The sequence below is a fragment of the Bos taurus genome, chromosome 13, assembly GCF_002263795.3.
Source record: "Bos taurus isolate L1 Dominette 01449 registration number 42190680 breed Hereford chromosome 13, ARS-UCD2.0, whole genome shotgun sequence".
Lineage (NCBI taxonomy): Eukaryota > Metazoa > Chordata > Mammalia > Artiodactyla > Bovidae > Bos > Bos taurus.
In genome coordinates this window covers 51,291,944-51,310,437 of record NC_037340.1, presented here as the reverse complement: position 1 = coordinate 51,310,437, position 18,494 = coordinate 51,291,944, and the positions used below count along the sequence as shown (strand labels likewise).

General features: G+C 42.5%; 2 protein-coding genes across 2 annotated transcripts in view; both read left to right on the top strand.

Moving 5' to 3' along the window:
- Nucleotides 1–4,610: 4,610 nt before the first annotated feature.
- The window catches only part of PANK2 (pantothenate kinase 2), a 29,972-nt gene continuing 16,088 nt past the window's right edge, over nt 4,611–18,494 (top strand). The window contains exon 1 of the mRNA XM_005214896.5: nt 4,611–5,088. Coding sequence (XP_005214953.1) covers nt 5,061–5,088 — 28 coding nt within the window. The 5' untranslated portion in view covers nt 4,611–5,060. The remainder of the gene's footprint in view (nt 5,089–18,494) is intronic.
- LOC112449363 (thymidylate synthase-like) lies at nt 7,654–8,948 on the top strand (the record flags this gene model as incomplete). Its single annotated transcript, XM_059892860.1, has 1 exon — nt 7,654–8,948. A coding segment is annotated over one exon (948 nt), but the record flags the coding sequence as incomplete, so codon positions are not given.

The window sequence follows — 18,494 nt, the reverse complement described above, 5'->3', positions numbered from 1 at the left end:
GATGGAGGAGCCTGGTGGGCTACAGTCCATGGGGTTCCAAGAGTCGGACATGGTTTAGCGACTAAACCACCAATGTGGTAGAAGTGTGTTTTAAATGTCGTTTTGTTGCTGAAATGGCTCTAAATTTGCAAGTCATTACTTTAGAATTTGATTAGTTCTTCTGAAGCACTATGCTTACCATGACCCCTGTTCTTCTTATTCTGGTGTGTACATCACAATATTCACTTCTCCCCAAGGATAAATAATTGAGAGAAATGATAAAGAACTTAATAACTGAGAGAAGTGATAAAGAACTTAATAATGCTCTCCCTATAAAATAAACTAATAATCACAGAGAAAGAAAACCTCTTACTTGCTACCTTCATTTTTTTTTTTTGCAAACTGCCCCCCTCCCCGAAGCTTAATCATGGATTTACTTTGCTCCAAGTCAAATCTACAGTTTTTTTTAAAAATAAGTTTTACTTAGATATAATACACATACAAAAAAAGTGAACATCTTGATGAAATATTACAAAGTGGACACACTCATGTAACCACCATCCAGACCAAAGAAACCAAACATTAGCAGCCTTTTAGAAGCCTATCTGGTATTTCTACCTACTACTCTTTTCTCACCCCTCAAAGTAACACGTATTCTTCCTTCTAAATCATTTATTTATTTATTTTATTTTTATTATTTTTTAACACCAAAAACATTTTATATTGGGGTATAGCCAATTAACAATGTTGTGATAGTTTCAGGTGAACAGTGAAGGGACTCAGCCATACATATACATGTGTCCATTCTCCCCCAAACCCCCTCCCATCCAGGGTGGCACACAACATTGAGCAGAGTTCCATGTGCTATACAAAAGGTTTTTGTTAGTTATCCATTTTAAATATAGCAATATGTACATGACCTTCCCAAAGTCCTTAACTGTCCCTTCCTCCACCAGGAACCTTGAGTTCATTTTCTAAGTCTGTGAGTCTCTTGCTGTTTTTTAAGTAAGTTCTTTTGTATCATTTTAGATTCCACATACAAGGGGTGTCATATGATATTTCTTTCTCTGACTTACTTCACTCAGTATGACACTCTCTAGGTCCATCCATGTTGCTGTAAATGGCCTTATTTCATTCTTTTTAATGACTTAGTATTATTCCATTGTATATATATACCACATCTTGTTTATCCATTTCTCTGTCAATGGACATTTAGGTTGCTTCCATGTCTTGGCCATTGTAAACAGTGATGCAATGAACATTGGGGGTATATGTATCTTTTCAGGCCATGTTTTTCTCTGGATATATGCCCAGGAGTGGGGTTCCAGGGTCATATGGTAGCCGTTTTTTCAGGAACGTCCATACCGTTCTCCATAGTGGCAGTACCAATTTACATTTCCACCAACAGTGCAGGAGGGTTCCCTTCTTTCCACATCCTCTCCAGCATTTGTTGTTTGGGGATTTTTGATCATTTTTAACTTTTACTTTTCTTGGTTGTGCCACACAGCTTGCAGGATCTTGATTCCCTCACTAGGCACAACCGTGAGTTCCCTGCAGTGGAAGCATGGAGTCCTAACCACTGGACCACCAGGGAAGTCCCTAACATTTTTTATCAATGTTGAACTTCACATAAGTGGAGACATATACTATGTATTCTTTCATGTATGATTTCTTTTCCCCAATTTATTTATATTTTTTTTACTTAGGATTATAAACACCTTGCCTAATTGTCATTTGTGTCTGCTTCATCTTTTATTTTGGGTAAACTTTAATGACAGCCACAGACTGCAAGTCCACACTAGTGAGTGAAGCTGTGTGTATGTATTTAAGAGCAGAAAAAGCCTCCCAGTAATTTATTGGAATGTCACTGAACCTGTGCCTTTTGGTTTTCATAAGGCAGTGAGTAGTTGAATTTCTCAGGAATCCAGACTGTCAGTTTTTCAAGCTGTATGCCTCTGGATAACTTGCCACATCATCCAAATGTTGCTAGGAGGATTAAGTAACACGTAAAGACATGTAAAGCTCAACATTCAGAAAACTAAGGTCATGGCATCTGGTCCCATCACTTCATGGGAAATAGATGGGGAACAGTGGAAACAGTGTCAGACTTTATTTTTTTGGGCTCCAAAATCACTGCAGGTGGTGATTGCAGCCATGAAATTAAAAGATGCTTACTCCTTGGAAGGAAAGATATGACCAACCTAGATAGCATATTCAAAAGCAGAAACATTACTTTGCCAACAAAGGTCAGTCTAGTCAAGGCTATGGTTTTTCCAGTGGTCATGTATGGATGTGAGAGTTGGACTGTGAAGAAAGCTGAGTGCTGAAGAATTGATGCTTTTGAACTGTGGTGTTGGAGAAGACTCTTGAGAGTCCCTTGGACTGCAAGGAGATCCAACCAGTCCATTCTAAAGGTGATCAGTCCTGGGTGTTCATTGGAAGGACTGATGCTAAAGCTGAAACTCCAATATTTTGGCCACCTCATGTAAAGAGTTAACTCATTGGAAAAGACCCTGATGCTGGGAGGGATTGGGGGCGGGAGGAAAAGGGGATGACAGAGGATGAGATGGCTGGATGGCATCACCGACTTGATGGACATGAGTCTGAGTGAACTCTGGGAGTTGGTGGACAGGGAGGCCTGGCGTGCTGTGATTCATGGGATCGCAAAGAGTTGGACATGACTGAGCGACTGAACTGAAAGATATATAAAAAAGAAAGGGTACACATATTTCAACTGTTGTTTTAATGTTGGGTTTGTCTTGGTGTCTCAGGTGATGATTCTTGATTCTTCAGAATGGTTTATTGTAGCTCAGAGACTTGATGGAAAGTCCCTCAAGTCAAGGAAAACAATATTTTTTGTTGGGGGAGGCAGAATATGCATTGTTGGGCACCGAGATTTAGAAGAGTAGCTATAGGTTTTCTTGGTTCTTGTAGGATCCCTATGGTGTGGCTTCCTGCAGGAGACAGAATTTCCAGAGGTAGGAAATTGCATTTCCAGAGTTATTCCTACAGTGAGGGGACCTAGTTTTAGGTGAACACGGTAATTCTATTCAACAAACAAGAGAAAAGCTCATCCTTCTTGTTCAACCTACCACTAGCTGTCTTAACTAACAGGAAAGATGAACACAAGGGGCATTACAGTCTCTGAGGGAAAGCACTTATGATATAATTAGTGAGCCAGATCCCAGTAAACGTGATGGAGTGCCTAGGGGGAATAGCGTTGTGGATCATTCCAGGCGTGGGCAACCTATGGGAGAAGAGCTGCTTGGATGGACCTTCAGTATCTCAGGTGAGTATCTCAGGGCTGGAGGTGACCACGTTCTCGCCCCCCAAAAGGTGTTGATTCAAAAAACAAAAAAACCAACTAAGCAAAATCCCCAACAACCCAGGCCCCGAGGCGACCACCAAACCCTTCTACGTCCCCCAGGGCACACCACACAGGAGGGTCCAGATTCCATGCAAAAGCCAACCCTACTTCCTGGCTCTCACACCCTCCCTCCTTCACTACAGGAGGGTGGTGAAGGATTTACAACCCACTTCTTTCTTCCAGTTGCCATGGATACCAACCCCAGTCCTTTCATTCCTTCTGGTACTGCAACAGTCTCTAACGCAAGAGGAATGGAGGGCTCTTTACCAAACCCGCCACTGGGAGTGATGGGGGAGGGGGTGGCGGTTAAACAGAGCACGAAGGACTGGTGGTCTAGACTGCAGCGGTAGAATCAGGACAAAAGCTAAGTTCAGCCGCGGTTCAAGTCCTTCCGTTCGCCAACACCTGCGACCAGACCCTGCGGGACACTGCTGGGCTTAGGGGAGGGGCAAGCCGAGACGACGGGACGCAACAGCGGGGTGCGGCTCGGGGCGCGAGGCGGCTCCCGGGAGAGTTCCAGGGACCGGAGCGCCGACTTGTGCACTAGCTCAGGAGGGTGCAGAGGCTGGAAGAAGGTGCAGGCCCCTCCACCCACTTGTCCATTGGGCGGCGGCACCATCACACTCGGCTCGGCAATACCGCTCTCCACCTCCGCCCAGCCAGGATCCCCTCCCCCGCCGTCCTCTGCTCCGCCCCGTCCTGGGAGCTTTTCATTGGACGGAGGCGCGGTCGATTCGCCTCGAGTAAGAGAGCCGATTGGACAGGAGGCCGTCGGGCCGCCCCCAACCAGCTTGGATTGGCTTGCTTCGCGTTGGCGCAACGGAAGAGGCGGCCTGCCGAAGGTGCTCTTTTGCTCTGACTGGCTTGCCGCGGAGGAGGCGAAGAGGGGACCAGCGCTGGGGGGCTGGCTCGGGCGGCAGCGGTGGCTGCTGCGGATGGGAGCCGGTTGGCTTGCCGCGCCCATGGAGCGCCACGGCAGGGCCGCCGCCACCTCTGCCTCGTCGGCCCGGGAGCCGGTGCCCGGGGGCCCCGATGGGCGGCGGCGGGAGCCACTGCGGCGCCGGGCGAACAGCGCGTCAGCTCCTGCCGTCGGGGCCTCGGCCTCGGCCTCGGCCTCGGCTTCGGCGGAGGGCGTAAGGCGGGATCGGCCAGGCTCCTACAGCGGCGCTACCTCGGCCTCCCGTCAGCGAGTCGAAAGCCTCCGGAAGAAGCGGCCGCGTAAGTGCCCGGCGGGGGCGCCTTCGCGCCTCGCCCTGCCCCCTTCCGGCCCGGCCGCCGTTTTTCCCGCGCGCGCCGGCGCGGAGACAGTGCCCCCGCACGGTGGTCCCATTTGGTGCTTGAGGCTGCAGGCCTCAGGCCCCCCAACACGCGGGCCTCGGGTTCGGCTCCGTCCGCCCATTTTGTGCAGTGGTTCGCTCTTCTGCTTCTCAGTTGTCCGAGTGGAGCGTCTTTTCTCAGGACCTTTTCTCCGGTTCTTAGCTCCTTGTGCATTCTTTGTCCGAGAGTCACATGATTTTTTTTCCTCGAGAAGGCTTCTTTTTCACTCTCTTTCACCACCTCCCTTCCCCCCGAGTTGTTTGAATCACCAATGTCTCTCCAAGACGTTACATCCTTTTTATCTGGAGATTTTGGGCTCAAGGGAGATGGTTGAGTTGTTGCAAGCCTAAAACTGGATTCCGTGTTCTGTGCGCTAAGCTTTGGCTGCTTTCTTCCCATGAGAATTCGGGTCTTCTCTCATCCAGGTATTGTCTCTGTTTTCTTTCCATCTCATTGCCGATGTTCACAATTCAGTACTGTTGCATTCTGGGCTTTTTAGGAATTTTTCTTTTGAGGGAAAAAGACATCTTCCTGAATATCGTCTAGGCGATTGCACATGCCTTTCTTAAAGAATCGGTTTCCCTGTTTTATTATAGCGTCTGTTTCTGCTTTGTGATATAGTCTATATATATATAGATATATATAGTTTTTTTTTTTTTTCCCTTTTTCTTTACGGGTCTTCAGTTCAAGTCTTCTATTAAGCAGCCATTGCAACTCTTGAAAATATCCACTGTCTTGATACTCTAATATGAACTTTCGGATATAATAACAGTTTACTAATCCATATGGTTATACTGTTTTTTTCGCTTGTTTCCAGATTCCTATTTCAGGAAACCAACTTGTTTTAAACGCAGAATTTGAGAGTGAGAAAGTGGCAGTAAGGTCTTTATTGGATAGTACCTCAGTCTTTATTGGATAGTACCTCAGCCCAACAACCCATTTGCTTTACTCTTCTGTGATTTGGATGATTAAATATTAAATGCAGCTCTAGTTGGCTATGAAAAGTTGGAGAGTTTTCAGTTCTTTTGTCTTTCCCTGTGTTCTTGAAAGAAAGTTAGGAAAGAAAAAAAAAAGAAAAGAAATTGTATACTCTCAGCCTATGCCATTTTTAGAGCCTGGTGTTGAGAAGCACCTGATTTTTAAGTGATGCAAAACTCCTTCATGGTTTTGAACTGCCTCAATTCCAGAAATTCAGCAAATAATCACAGCCAGGCAGCCAGCTCTTTGTGACCATTGACTACAAAGATTCTAAGTAAGTATTGTAATTTGGGTGTTTGCCACAAGTCACGCACTCTTTAAAATTTTTTTTCATTTACTCTTCTGAAAGCTTTAATAAACTCCTTTTGACCCCATGGACTATACAGTCCGTGGAATTCTCTAGGCCAGAATACTGGTGTGGGTAGCCTTTCCATTCTCCAGGGGATCTTCCCAACTCAGGGATCGAACCCAGGTCTCCACCTTGCAGGCAGATTCTTTACCAGCTGAGCCACAAGGGAAGCCTGCTAACAGGTGTACCACTGGACCATACAGAAAGAACAAATGGAAGGAAAAACACTACCATGTCTATTTCTTTAGGTCTCGTTATCTGAGAGGTGGCTTTTCATGATTTTTATAAGGACTGGTGAGTTCATTATAAACTCACAAAGGGCTTTCCCAGGTGACTTAGTGGTAAAGAACCTGCCTGCCAATGCAGGAGACACAGGGGATGCAGGTTTGATCCCTGAGTCAGGAAGATGCCCTAGAGAAGGGAATGGCAATCTACTCCAGTATTCCTGCCAGGAGAATTCCATGGACAGAGGAGTCTGGCGGGCTATAGTTCATGGGGACATGACTGAGTGACTTTCACTTCACTTCACACCAGTTAGCTGTATTGACTGCTGATCCCTTCAAGAGTTATGCTTTGGTGTTAACTTTGAGAGAATTCAATAAAGGTGAAATCTTTGTATTTTTTATTAGAATTAGGTATAGGGTGGTGCCACCTTTCTTTTGTTCGGAAACTTCATTCTGATGTTATTGTACTACTTATCTAAAGGTATAGGAGGCTAGTTGTTACTAGAAATTAGAAAGAGCTGTTTGGTTTATCTTAGGAATTATGAACCCTGATTATAGTCATGTTCTGCTACACATGTTCCCTAGAGCAGCATGATTCCCAAATCTGTCCCCATCTCAGACTTAACACCACACATCGCAGTCATTAGAGAGATGGCTAGGTGTGTGTGTGTCTAAGAAGTTCTTTGAACATTTTAGATTAGCTGGAGTATGTTTCATAGGTCTGCAGCTGCTGCTGCTAAATCGCTTCAGTCGTGACCAACTCTGTGACCCCATAGATGGCAGCCCACCAGGCTCCTCCTTCCCTGGGCCGCTCCAGGCAAGAATACTGGAGTGGGTTGCCATTTCCTTCTCCAATGCATGAAAGTGAAAAGTGAAAGTGAAGTCACTCAGTCGTGTCCGACTCTTGGCGACCCCGTGGACTGCAGCCTACCAGGCTCCTCCGTCCAAGGGATTTCCCAGGCAAAGAGTACTAGGGTGGGTTGCCATTTCCTTCTCATAGGTCTGAGAGAAATATAAAGATTGGTTTAAAATGATGGAAACAAAGATGCTAATGATAGTAACATAATACTTAGGCGTTTATATTAAACACTGTGCCAAATACATTTCTTTTGAGTCTTGCAGTTATTCTCTGAGATGGGTATTTGTGATCTCCAGTTTCCAGATGAAGAAACAGGCTCAGAAATTTTCCCTTGGTCCAAGGCCATTATAGAGAGTTAGTAAGGGAGCTGTGTTTTGATTCTAGTTGCGGGTGTCTGACGTCAGACCTGGTGTTTCTTGGACTTTCTCCATCTTGGAAGGTACAGGCAACATAATCCAGAGTAGTGGTGGAATCACTCAGAAGCTAAAAAACAAAAACTCTGATCTGCAGAGAGGTCCAAAAACATCTTTTAATTTTTAAAATCTTATTTTTTTAAGTTTATTTATTTTGGTCGTGCTGGGTCTTCACTAGTGAAAACGCCGCCGCACGGGGTTTTAAGTTTATTTATTTTGGTCGTGCTGGGTCTTCACTAGTGAAAACGCCGCCGCACGGGGAGCTGCAGTACCTGGGGCAGATAGAACACATCCTCCGCTGCGGCTTCCGGAGGGATGACCGCACCGGCACTGGCACCCTGTCGGTGTTCGGGATGCAGGCGCGGTACAACTTGAGAGATGAATTTCCTCTGCTGACAACCAAACGTGTTTTCTGGAAAGGTGTTTTGGAGGAGTTGCTGTGGTTTATCAAGGGATCCACCAACGCTAAGGAACTCTCTTCCAAGGGAGTGAAAATTTGGGATGCCAATGGGTCCCGAGACTTCTTGGATGGCCTGGGCTTCTCCGACAGAGCTGAAGGGGATTTAGGCCCAGTTTATGGCTTCCAGTGGAGGCATTTTGGGGCTGAATACAAAGATATGGATTCAGAGTATTCAGGTCAAGGAGTAGATCAACTGCAAAAAGTGATCGACACAATCAAAACCAACCCTAACGACAGAAGAATCATCCTGTGTGCTTGGAATCCAAAAGATCTGCCTCTCATGGCCCTCCCCCCATGCCACGCCCTCTGCCAGTTCTACGTGGTGAATGGGGAGTTGTCCTGCCAGTTGTACCAGCGGTCGGGGGACATGGGCCTGGGTGTGCCCTTCAACATTGCCAGCTACGCCCTGCTCACCTACATGATCGCACACATCACGGACCTGAAGCCAGGTGACTTCGTGCACACTCTGGGAGATGCACACATTTACCTGAATCACATCGAGCCACTGAAAACTCAGCTGCAGCGAGAACCAAGGCCTTTCCCCAAGCTCAAAATCCTTCGAAAAGTTGAGACAATCGATGACTTCCAGGCCGAAGACTTTCAGATTGAAGGCTACAATCCTCATCCGACTATTAAAATGGAAATGGCTGTCTAGAGTGCTTTTAAAGGCATTGTTTGAAGGATATTTACACCCAGGTAAAAGTTCACTGGGCTCTAAAGGCGAAGGATCTAGGCCAAAACGTGTTAGTGATCTGTTGGTTGTTATCCATTAACTTTTTTTTTTTTTTTTTTTTTTCAGAAGAAACCTTTTAATTTTTCAAAGAAAAAAAAGCCATATAAATATTAGAGTATAAAACTTGCGTGAGACACAGGAAGGGGGTGGGGTTGGGAGCTACGTGACTATGCAAAGAGAAGCGCTTAGAGGAGTCAGTACGCGGGAAGGGGGTCGCCGCAGCGCGTGGACACAGCACAAAACACAGCACAAAAAACTTCACTGGGGTTTTCACTAGTTAGAGCAGGAAGGGGCTACTCTCTCATTGTGGTGCACAGGTTTCTTACTGCCATGGTTTCTCTTGTTGAGAAGCAGGGACTGTAGGGTGCCCAGGCTTCAGTAGTTTTGGCTCCTTAGCGCGCAGACTCAGTAGTTTTGGCACACGGACTTTAGTTGCTCCAAGGCATATGGGATCTTCCCGGGTCAGGGTTCAAACCATGTCTCTTGCATTGATAGGTGGATTCTTTACCACTTAGCCACTAGGGAAGCTCCAATTTAAAAAATTTTATTGAGGCATAATTACATACAGTAAAATGTACAATTTTGACAAATGTAACAAGAGAACATACATTTTAATCTGGAGCCCCAGATGTACAGCAGATGTGCAGGAGGTGTGTGGAACTTGGGGATCACAGTGCTTTATGGCAGTGTTGGGGGGGATGAGCTGGATCTTGGAAGGTGATGTTTAAGCATGTGAAGCATGTTTCAGCACTCCAGGGAAAGCTTCGTGACGTGCTGATTTTGAACTCATACCAATCATTGAATGTCCTTAACCTCCATTAGTCTAGAAAATAAAGTTTTTGTTTGTAGCTTGATAGTACTAATCTAGAAAATAGTTAGCTTTCCTTGATATTTGGGGGCGCATCAGTGTTGTCAGAATGAGACTGGTGCTTGGGTCCTGTGAGGCTGCCTTTCATCTGGCTCAGTGTTTATCTTCAGTTAGGGAATTAGAAAGGGCCACCACCAGGAGCTCAGGGAAAAAGTTAGATTTCTATTTCTTTGTAGCCCATTTTTGAGGGAAAGAGTAGGAGAGGATGCTTTAAAAAAAAAAAAAAATTGGCTGCATCTGGTCTTAATTGCGGCAAGAGGGTCTTCCCTCGCGGTACATGAACTGTCTAGCTGTGGCATGGGCTTGGTAGTTGCTGTACTCTGGCTCAGTTGCTCTGTGGTGTGTGGAATCTTAGTTCAGCCACCAGGGATAGAACCTGCATCCCTTGCATTGCAAGGTGGATTTTTAACCACTGGACCACCAGGGAAGTTCATTGACTGGTCACTTAAAAGAGCATTGAGGGATTTCCCTGGTGGTGTAGTGCTTAAGAATCTCCCTGCCAGTGCAGAGAACAGGGGTTTGATGCCTGGTCCTGGGAAGATGTCACATGCTGCAGGGCAACTACACCTGTGCGCCCTAGAGCCTGTGCCCCACAAGAGGTGCCGCCACAGTGAGAAGCAGGCGCTGCAACTAGGGAGCAGTCCCCGCTTGCAGCAACTAGAGAAAGCCTCCAAGCAGCAAGGAAGAGCCAGCGCAGCCGAAATTAAATACTTAAAAAAAAGTATTGAGGTTCTTTGGGCTTAAATTTATAACCTTGTGAGCTCTTTTCAGGTTCATAACTTGGGGGTATGAAGTTCGTAACTTTAAACACTTGTTTCTCCATGTTTTCTCTGTTTTTGTCAGCAAGGTAGACTAAGATGTGAAAGTCCTTTATAATGGCTTAAAGTTTGCTTTCTAAAAGTGAAAGCTATCTTGCAGATTTTAGTTGGCTATTAGGTTTTGTTATTTATACTTCTTGAATATAAAATTTATTATTGAGTCTGCTGGTTTTATAGTAGGTAGTATTTTATAAGTATCTGGTCCCTGAGTTAAACTATTTTGGGAATATTTTTGAGGTCCAGCTTTTAATCTGAGGCCAAAGCTTTCTGCTTAGAGCAGCCTAGGGGTTTGGGTTTGCAGTGTCTTAACCATTTGTGGTCTGGTAAAGATGTAGTTCATAATGTTGAAAAATTGAGCACACTTTTATAAATCATATATTTCTCATTGGAAAGCATTTCAGTTGTTGGCACCTATTATCAGAGTGCTAATAATGATTTTACATAGATTTGTGAGAGAAAGTTTAAATTCTTTCTAGGAAAGTATCCTAAGTCAAGTGCACTTTGTCTAGACAGAGTGCCTTGGAGGAAATACATCAGAAAATACGCTGAAGGCTGAAAACAGACTCAAATATCTGTGAAAATTGAAAGTGATAAAATAGGCCTTCATTTAAGAGATGAGTGTGGTGGGATAGCAAAAGCTACTTTTCCCATGTCTTATCTTGCCAGAAATAGGTAATTTTTGAATGAGAATTGGGAGGCTTAATCCAGTGATGTTATAGTATATGGGGCAGTCTCTCGGTCATTGAGAAGGATCTAACCCCCCTTTGACAGGCACGGAATGTATGGGCTGAGAGATTATCAGAGAGTGTGCTTCTGATGGACCTCCCATGTCTTTCACTGTCTTTCAGTTCTTAGGGGTGTGTAAATGGTTTGACTAGTATAATGGAAAAGCCAGAAACCAGTGCAGTCTGAAACCAGTGAATAAGAATATGAACTGAGCTATTTACTCTTTCAGCCTGAGACCCCTTACTTTTTCTTATAGATTGTTGGTCCTCTTTTCCTAAGGTATGTGTATTTTTTTAAACTACTTTTTATTAAAAAAAAAAAAAATTAACCCCAAAATACTTGTTTTGTGCTCATAGGTTTGTATAGATACTGGTTAAAAAATACTTTTTAAAGGATTTAGGAAACCTGGGCTTGAGTCCCACCTTTTCCTTTTCTTGACTGTGACCCTGGGCTCCTTTCTTTGCACTTCAGTTTCTTAACTGAAAGTAAAGTGGGGTGATTACCTTGCTTGGTTATTGTAAACATTAAATAAGTTCATGCAGTGAAGTGCTTGGCTATTAATGGATGATCATTTAAAACAAAATGGCCAGTAAACTAATGCTTCACCTTTTTAATCTAAGGAAAGGGGAAAAAGGCTTAATTTGTTTTAAGCCTTGCAATCTAAAGACCATTGGTGTTAGTTATGTCCAAAACTTCAGATTCCAGTGCTGTTGATGAGATATATTTGTTAGTAGAGTGCTGTGTCTTTGCTATCCAAAAGGTTGGCATCATCTTAAAGTTGGTACTTAAAGAATGGTGCTTCTGGTAGAAAAATAGGAATTGAATCTCCTTGCTTCAGTCATACCTAACATTGTTGTTTCCATGATTGCAGAAACTTTTTATTCTTCCAGTCAGGGCCAGACTTCATGACTTACGCAGTGAAAGGTTCAGTTAGTCCCTCATCACTGGGAATGGAGTTTCTGTGGGCATTTAAAAAAAGAAAAAATCATGACTCCCTGCAACTGAGGTGAATGGCTGCTGGGGAGTCAGCCACAGTGTTCTCTTTAGAATTGCACTGACACTGTTGGTTTAATTTGGGGGAGAATTGGTGTTTAATAGTATTTAAGTTTTCCTTCCTGGAACATGGTATATCTTCCCATCATTATGTCTTTCAGTACACCATTTTAATAATAGTCATACATGTTTTAGTATTTATTTCTAAATATTTTATGGGTTTGTTATGCATGACATTTTTCATATTATTTTAGTATTTATTTCTAAATTTTTTTTTATGCATAACATTTTTTTCATATTGTTTTCTTGCTGGATTTTGCTTATATAGGAAAAGCTATTGGTATGTGTTTTTTTTTTGGTGTGTCCAGTTACTAAAAATTTTTAAATTCTGTTGGCTTAATTGATTTATCTTAATTTTTGTTTTATGGAGTCTTATCGAGATAATCATGATTTTTCTCCTTCAATGTACTAATGTACATTTTCTCCTTAAGTGGAATTTTAATTGTGAAAACTGTCCTTGCCTTCCAGAGAAGAATCCCTTTTGGCTGTGGTGTATTACTCTTACTGCACAACCGGATTCTGTTTAATACTTTAATGTTTTTGCATTTATGTTGTGGGACACCTCTTTTGTAGTTTTGATGAGGTTAGAATGACTTGAGAATCTTTCTAGATTTTTGTGTGTATGTGCCCCAGAAGCTGTTAGTGGTTTGCCTGGAAACTGTCCGGGCCTGACTTTTTGTTGTTTGTGTGGTAGATCTTTGACCTTTTAAAATTTTTTCAGTGCTTTTGACTGAGTTTTCTACTTCATTTTGAGTCTCTCTTTGTACTCTTTTTTCCTTGCTAATCCTCTGTTTATGGTACATTTTAAATTCACTGTTACATAGATTGTAAGTTGGCTTATTTGTACAATCTCTGGTTATGTACTTCATCTTCCTTGACTTTTTTTGTTTTTTGGTCTAAAGAAAAGCTATATCTTTTTTTTGGATATACTTAGCAGAAATTTGTTTGTTTTAATGGCTTTTTCAAAGCTTGATTTTACTGATTAGCTCTGTTGTGGCTTTGTTCACAATGTTTTTCTAATTACATTTACTTCTTGCTTTCATCTTTAATAACTTTCTTCTGCTTATTTTGGGTCTGTTTTTTTTTTTAGCATTTCAAATTGTATGTGACATTCTCTTTCATTTAGACTTCCATATTTTGAATACATTTGATATCTAAGGCTAGAAGTTTCCATCGGAGTTCCACCTTGGGTAGATATCCTATTCTTTTTGACACATAGAGTTCTCATTGTCATTCATTTAAAAACACATTTTGTTTCGATTTTATCTTCAATCTCAGAATTAATACAAGTGAGTTTGAAGATTTCCAGGTGGATAGACTTATTTCTTTGTGTCTGTTGGATTCATTTCTTTTTAAGAAAATATTTATTTGGCTGTGTCAGGTCTTCACTGTGGCATGTGGGCTTAATTGCTCTGTGGCATGTGGAATCTTTGTTCCCCAACCAGGGATTGAACCCTCATCCTTGCATTGCAAGGTGGATTCTTAACTACTGGACCACCAGGGAAGTCCCCTTAATTTCTTATTTTGAGGTATTGTGGAAAGTGTGTGTGGTTTTGTTATTTGGAATTTTAGATCTGCTGATTTGTAGATTTGATAATTTCTTGTTTTTAATGTTTTTTGAAGCATATGTCAGGGTCATATCAATTATACTTTTATATGCATGTGACATAATTTCTTTTTGTCCCCTTATAACGCTTTTTGTTTTGAATGCTTTGTAGACTTCTAGTATTGTATTTGCTTTCTGTTAATATTTGCTTGATAGAGTGGAGTAACACTGTCCAGGCATTTGTTTTGCTTACCCGAATTCAGCTGTATAAATGTGACAAAGCATGGTGCCAACGACTGCTTACTGCTTTAGTCAGTGAATATATAATGCAGGTGAGTTTAGGGATGGTAGACCACTGTTTGGAGGGGCACCCCTTATACTGTGAGCCCTTGATAAATGCAGTGTTGGTCTTGAAACATGAGGTTTGACTTTTACTGTATCGTGTTTCCTGAATGTAAGTCAGCTGCTCTATCAGTCTGCAGTGAGGAGCTTAAGATTTTGATTTACTCATTTTTGACTGAATGTTATTTTCATCTTAAAGCATCCAGCTCCTCCTTATGGGACTCCATTGTGAGTGTTTTACTGTTTATTTACCTTCAACCTATTTGTATTATCTTATTTTAGATGTCTTTTTTTATATAAGCATATAGTTGAATTCTCTGTTTTTGAACTGATTTCCTGTTCCGCCCCCCCCCCCCCCCCCCCCAGTTGTTTGAAGGTCTTATGTTCATTTTCTCTTCTTCTGGAGTTGCCTGTAAATTTTTAACACATTTAAACCATCACTTCTTTATTCTTGTTTAGAAATAATCAGAATCTATATTTTCTGTTCCCCCACAAGACAGAGCTGCTGCTTGCTTTGACTTCCCTCTCCTTTCTCTTCCCTCTTCGACTTCCTATGTTGAAATCATGTAAATATTTTAGTTCCGTGTTGCTTATTTTCCTAAAAGTCAGCATGTATTGCTTCCTGTGCTTATCATTGTTCCTTATAACTCCTATCTTGGGTGATCTACAGTATTATATTGGAGTGTATCTACTAACTTTCAGAGAAGGTCTTTGAATAGTAAATGTTGAGCTCTTTCATGCGTGGAATTGCCTTTCTCTTGTACTCCCACTTGAGAGCTGATTTGACTGAATATGAGTTTCACATTATTTTCCTTTTAACTTTGCTGGTGTTCTGTTGTCATCTAGTGTCTGTGTTACTGATGTGAAGTCTAATTTTACCTTTATGTGATCTATGTATCTTTGTAGGAATTCACTTTTTTCCTTTGGGAGTTTTCAGGATTTCCCGAAATTTCAATAAGATGTCACTGTAAATCTTCCCTTATTCCCCACAGAAAATTTCTAGAACTCCTAAAACATAGATTGTTGTGCTTTCTGGTTCTGTGTTTTATATATCTACCTTTCTTTCATACTTGAGGCATTTTGGGAGAATTTCTTTGTTTTGTTTCCCTTTTTTTTTTCCTGCAGCTTGTTTGTTATTAAATGTATCTGTTGAACTTTATTTTGGAAAGAAATATTTTCATTTTTCTATTATAAAAGTGACTATTGAATATAATTTACATATAATAAATTATATCCACTCGAAGTGTACAGTTCCATGCATTTTGATAGATATACACAGCCATAAATCTCCCCTCTTGCCCCCAACAATTAAGATTTGGGTTATCACAGAGAGTTTTCTCCTACCCCTGTACAATCCTTCCCTCTCTCCTTCCCTAAGCCAGTGATTGGCTTTCTATCAGATGCAGAAATGGTTAGTTTGCATTTTCTAGCGTTTCATATAAATGGACTCATACGTTTGCGGAGAGTGTCTTTCACTCAGCCTTTTTTTTTTTTTTAAATAAGTATTTATTTATTTGGCTGTGTTGGGTCTTATTTGCAGCATGCCGGGATAGTTAGTTGCCACTTGCAAAGTCTTAGTTGTGGCGTGTGGGATCTAGTTCCCACACAGGGATCAAACCCGGGCCTCCTGCATTGGGAGCCTGGAGTCTTAGCCACTGAACCACCAGGGATATCCCCACTTACCCTGTTTTTGAGAGTTACTTGTAGCTCAGCTGGTAAAGAATCCGCCTGCAATGTGGGTTCGATCCCTGGGTTGGGAAGATCCTCTGGAGAAGGGAAAGGTTACCCACTCCAGTATTCTGGCCTGGAGAATTCCATGGACTATATACAAGTCCATGGGGTCGCAAAGAGTCGGACACGACTGAGCTACTTTCTTATTTATTATTATTATTACCTTAAGTGTATTGTTACCATTCCCCAGAATCCTTTTTTGGTTTTGAAAGCTTCATATATCACGCGAAATACTGGGTTGGATGAAGCATAAACTGGAATCAACATTGCTGGGAGAAATATCAATAACCTCAGATACACAGATGATACCACCCTTATGGCAAAATTGAAGAGGAACTAAAGAGCCTCTTGATGAAAGTGAAAGAGGAGAGTGAAAAACTTGGCTTAAAACTCAACATTCAGAAAGCTAAGATCATGGCATCCGGTTCCTTCACTTCATGGCAGATAGATGGGGAAACAAGGGAAATAATGACAGACTTTATTTTCTTGGTCTCCAAAATCACTGCAGATGATGACTGCAGCCATGAAATTAAAAGATGCTTGCTCCTTGGAAGAAAAGCTATGGCAATCTTAGAAAGCGTATTAAAAAGCAGAGACATTGCTGACAAAGGTACATCTAGTCAGAGCTATGGTTTTTCCAGTGGTCATGTATGGATGTGAGAGTTGTACCATAATGAAGTCTGAGCACCAAAGAATTGATGCTTTTGAACTGTGGTGTTGGAAAAGACTCTTGAGAGTCCCTTGGAATGTACAGAGGTCAAACCAGTCAATCCTAAAAGAAATCAAACCTTGAATACTCATTGGAAAGACTGATGCCGAATCTCCATACTTTGGCCACCTGATGTGAAGAGTTGACTGGTTAGAAAAGACCCTGATGCTGGAAAAGATTGAAGGCAGGAGGAGAAAGGGACAACAGAGGGTGAGATAATTGGATGACATCATCGACTCAATGTACATGCGTTTGAGCAAGCTCCGGGAGATGGTGAAGGACAGGGGAGCCTGGCATGTTGCAGTCCATGTGGTCGAGAAGAGTTGGACATGACTGAGTGACAAAACAACGACCCCCCCTCCCCCAACTAGGAAATTAACATTGATACCACAGACCTTATTTAGATTGAGCCAGTTTTACCTTAGCTCTTATGTGAATGTGTATTTAGTTCTATATACTTTTATTACATGTGTAGATTCTTGCAGCTAAAACCATACTTGGCAATAATAATTTCTAATTTTTCTTTATGGCAGCTTATTCATTTTTAAAATTAATTTATTTTTTTTGAAGTATAATTGGATGGCATCGCTGACTCGATGGACGTGAGTCTCAGTGAACTCCGGGAGTTGGTGATGGACAGGGAGGCCTGGCGTGCTGCGATTCATGGGGTCGCAAAGAGTCGGACACGACTGAGTGACTGATCTGATCTGAATTGATTTGCAATAGCTTATTTTTCATGGATGAAATCACCTTTTACCTTGGCCAATACTTATGGTTCTTTTAAAGCCTCCTCTTTGTTCCTGCAACTGTTTCTTAAGATGTTAGCATCTTGTTTTTGTGGTGTTGATTTCCCTTTTGGTAATTCTGGTTTGTAAAGTGATAGTCTCTGGTTTAAGGAATGCTGTTCTTCTGTCGGTGGGTGCCCTGTGAGTTTACTCATCTGTCAGGATGGATTGTAGGGGAGAGAGGGGAAGTGTGGCCAGTTGTAGGTGCTTCCCACTTCTGGGTAATAGTAGCTGTGTGGATGCCATACTGATTGTTGAGCTCAAGTGCCTGTGCTCAGTGAAGAATTTGCCTCTTTGGAGGCCGAGGAGGGGAGTGACTGGCCTGTGCAGTTGTGCCAAATGCATTTTCCCACCATATGACTTACAGCTGCACCAGAGCCTGCTTCTGTTTCCCCGTGGCTGCTACCCCATCGACACCTTGAATGGAGCACTCCTCTGCTTCCCTCACCTTCATAGCTGCTTCCCATTTTAATAGCGTTTTTCTCTTGAGGGTTCTGGACAGTTACTGCGTCTGTCAGCTTAGTCCTGGTGATAGTGTCACTTATTGTTTCTCAGAATTATTTTAGAAAATCAATACATCTGTCTTTAGTCATTTCAAGGATTTAAGATGGGAGGAGAAGACATGTATAGCTAATGTAGTTTTATCTTGATCCAGTCTCCTTAAGGCATTTTTTGGGGATGGATTTTTGGGGGATGCTGTGCCGCATGGCACGTGGGATCCTAGTTCCCCGCCCGGGGCTTGAGCCTGCACCCCCTGCACTGGAATCATGGGAGTCTTAACCAGTGAACCTTCAGGGGAGTCGTGGGGTAGATTTTTGGAGATGGATATTTGAGTCACTGGTAAAGAATCTACCTTACCAACGTAGAAGATGCGGGTTTGATTCCTAGATCAGGAAGATTCCTTGGAGAAGGAAACAGCAACCCTCTCCAGTATTGCCTGGGAAATCCCGTAGACAGAGGAGCCTGGCGCAGGCTACAGTCCATGGGCTTGCAAAAGAGTTGGACACAACTTAGCGATTAAACAACAAATTTGGGTATTAACTTTGAAATACCTGTTCTATTGATGGCCATTTAACCCTGATTGACTGACATTGACCGCTGGAGCTTATAATGTTACACAGGGTTTGGAATTTCCTCTGCCTGTAAGTTGGGTTGGCTGTCACCGTGATATTTTTCTTTTTGATCTTTGTAGTTTTTTTTATAGATTTGCTTCCAGATCAGACAATCATATTTCTTC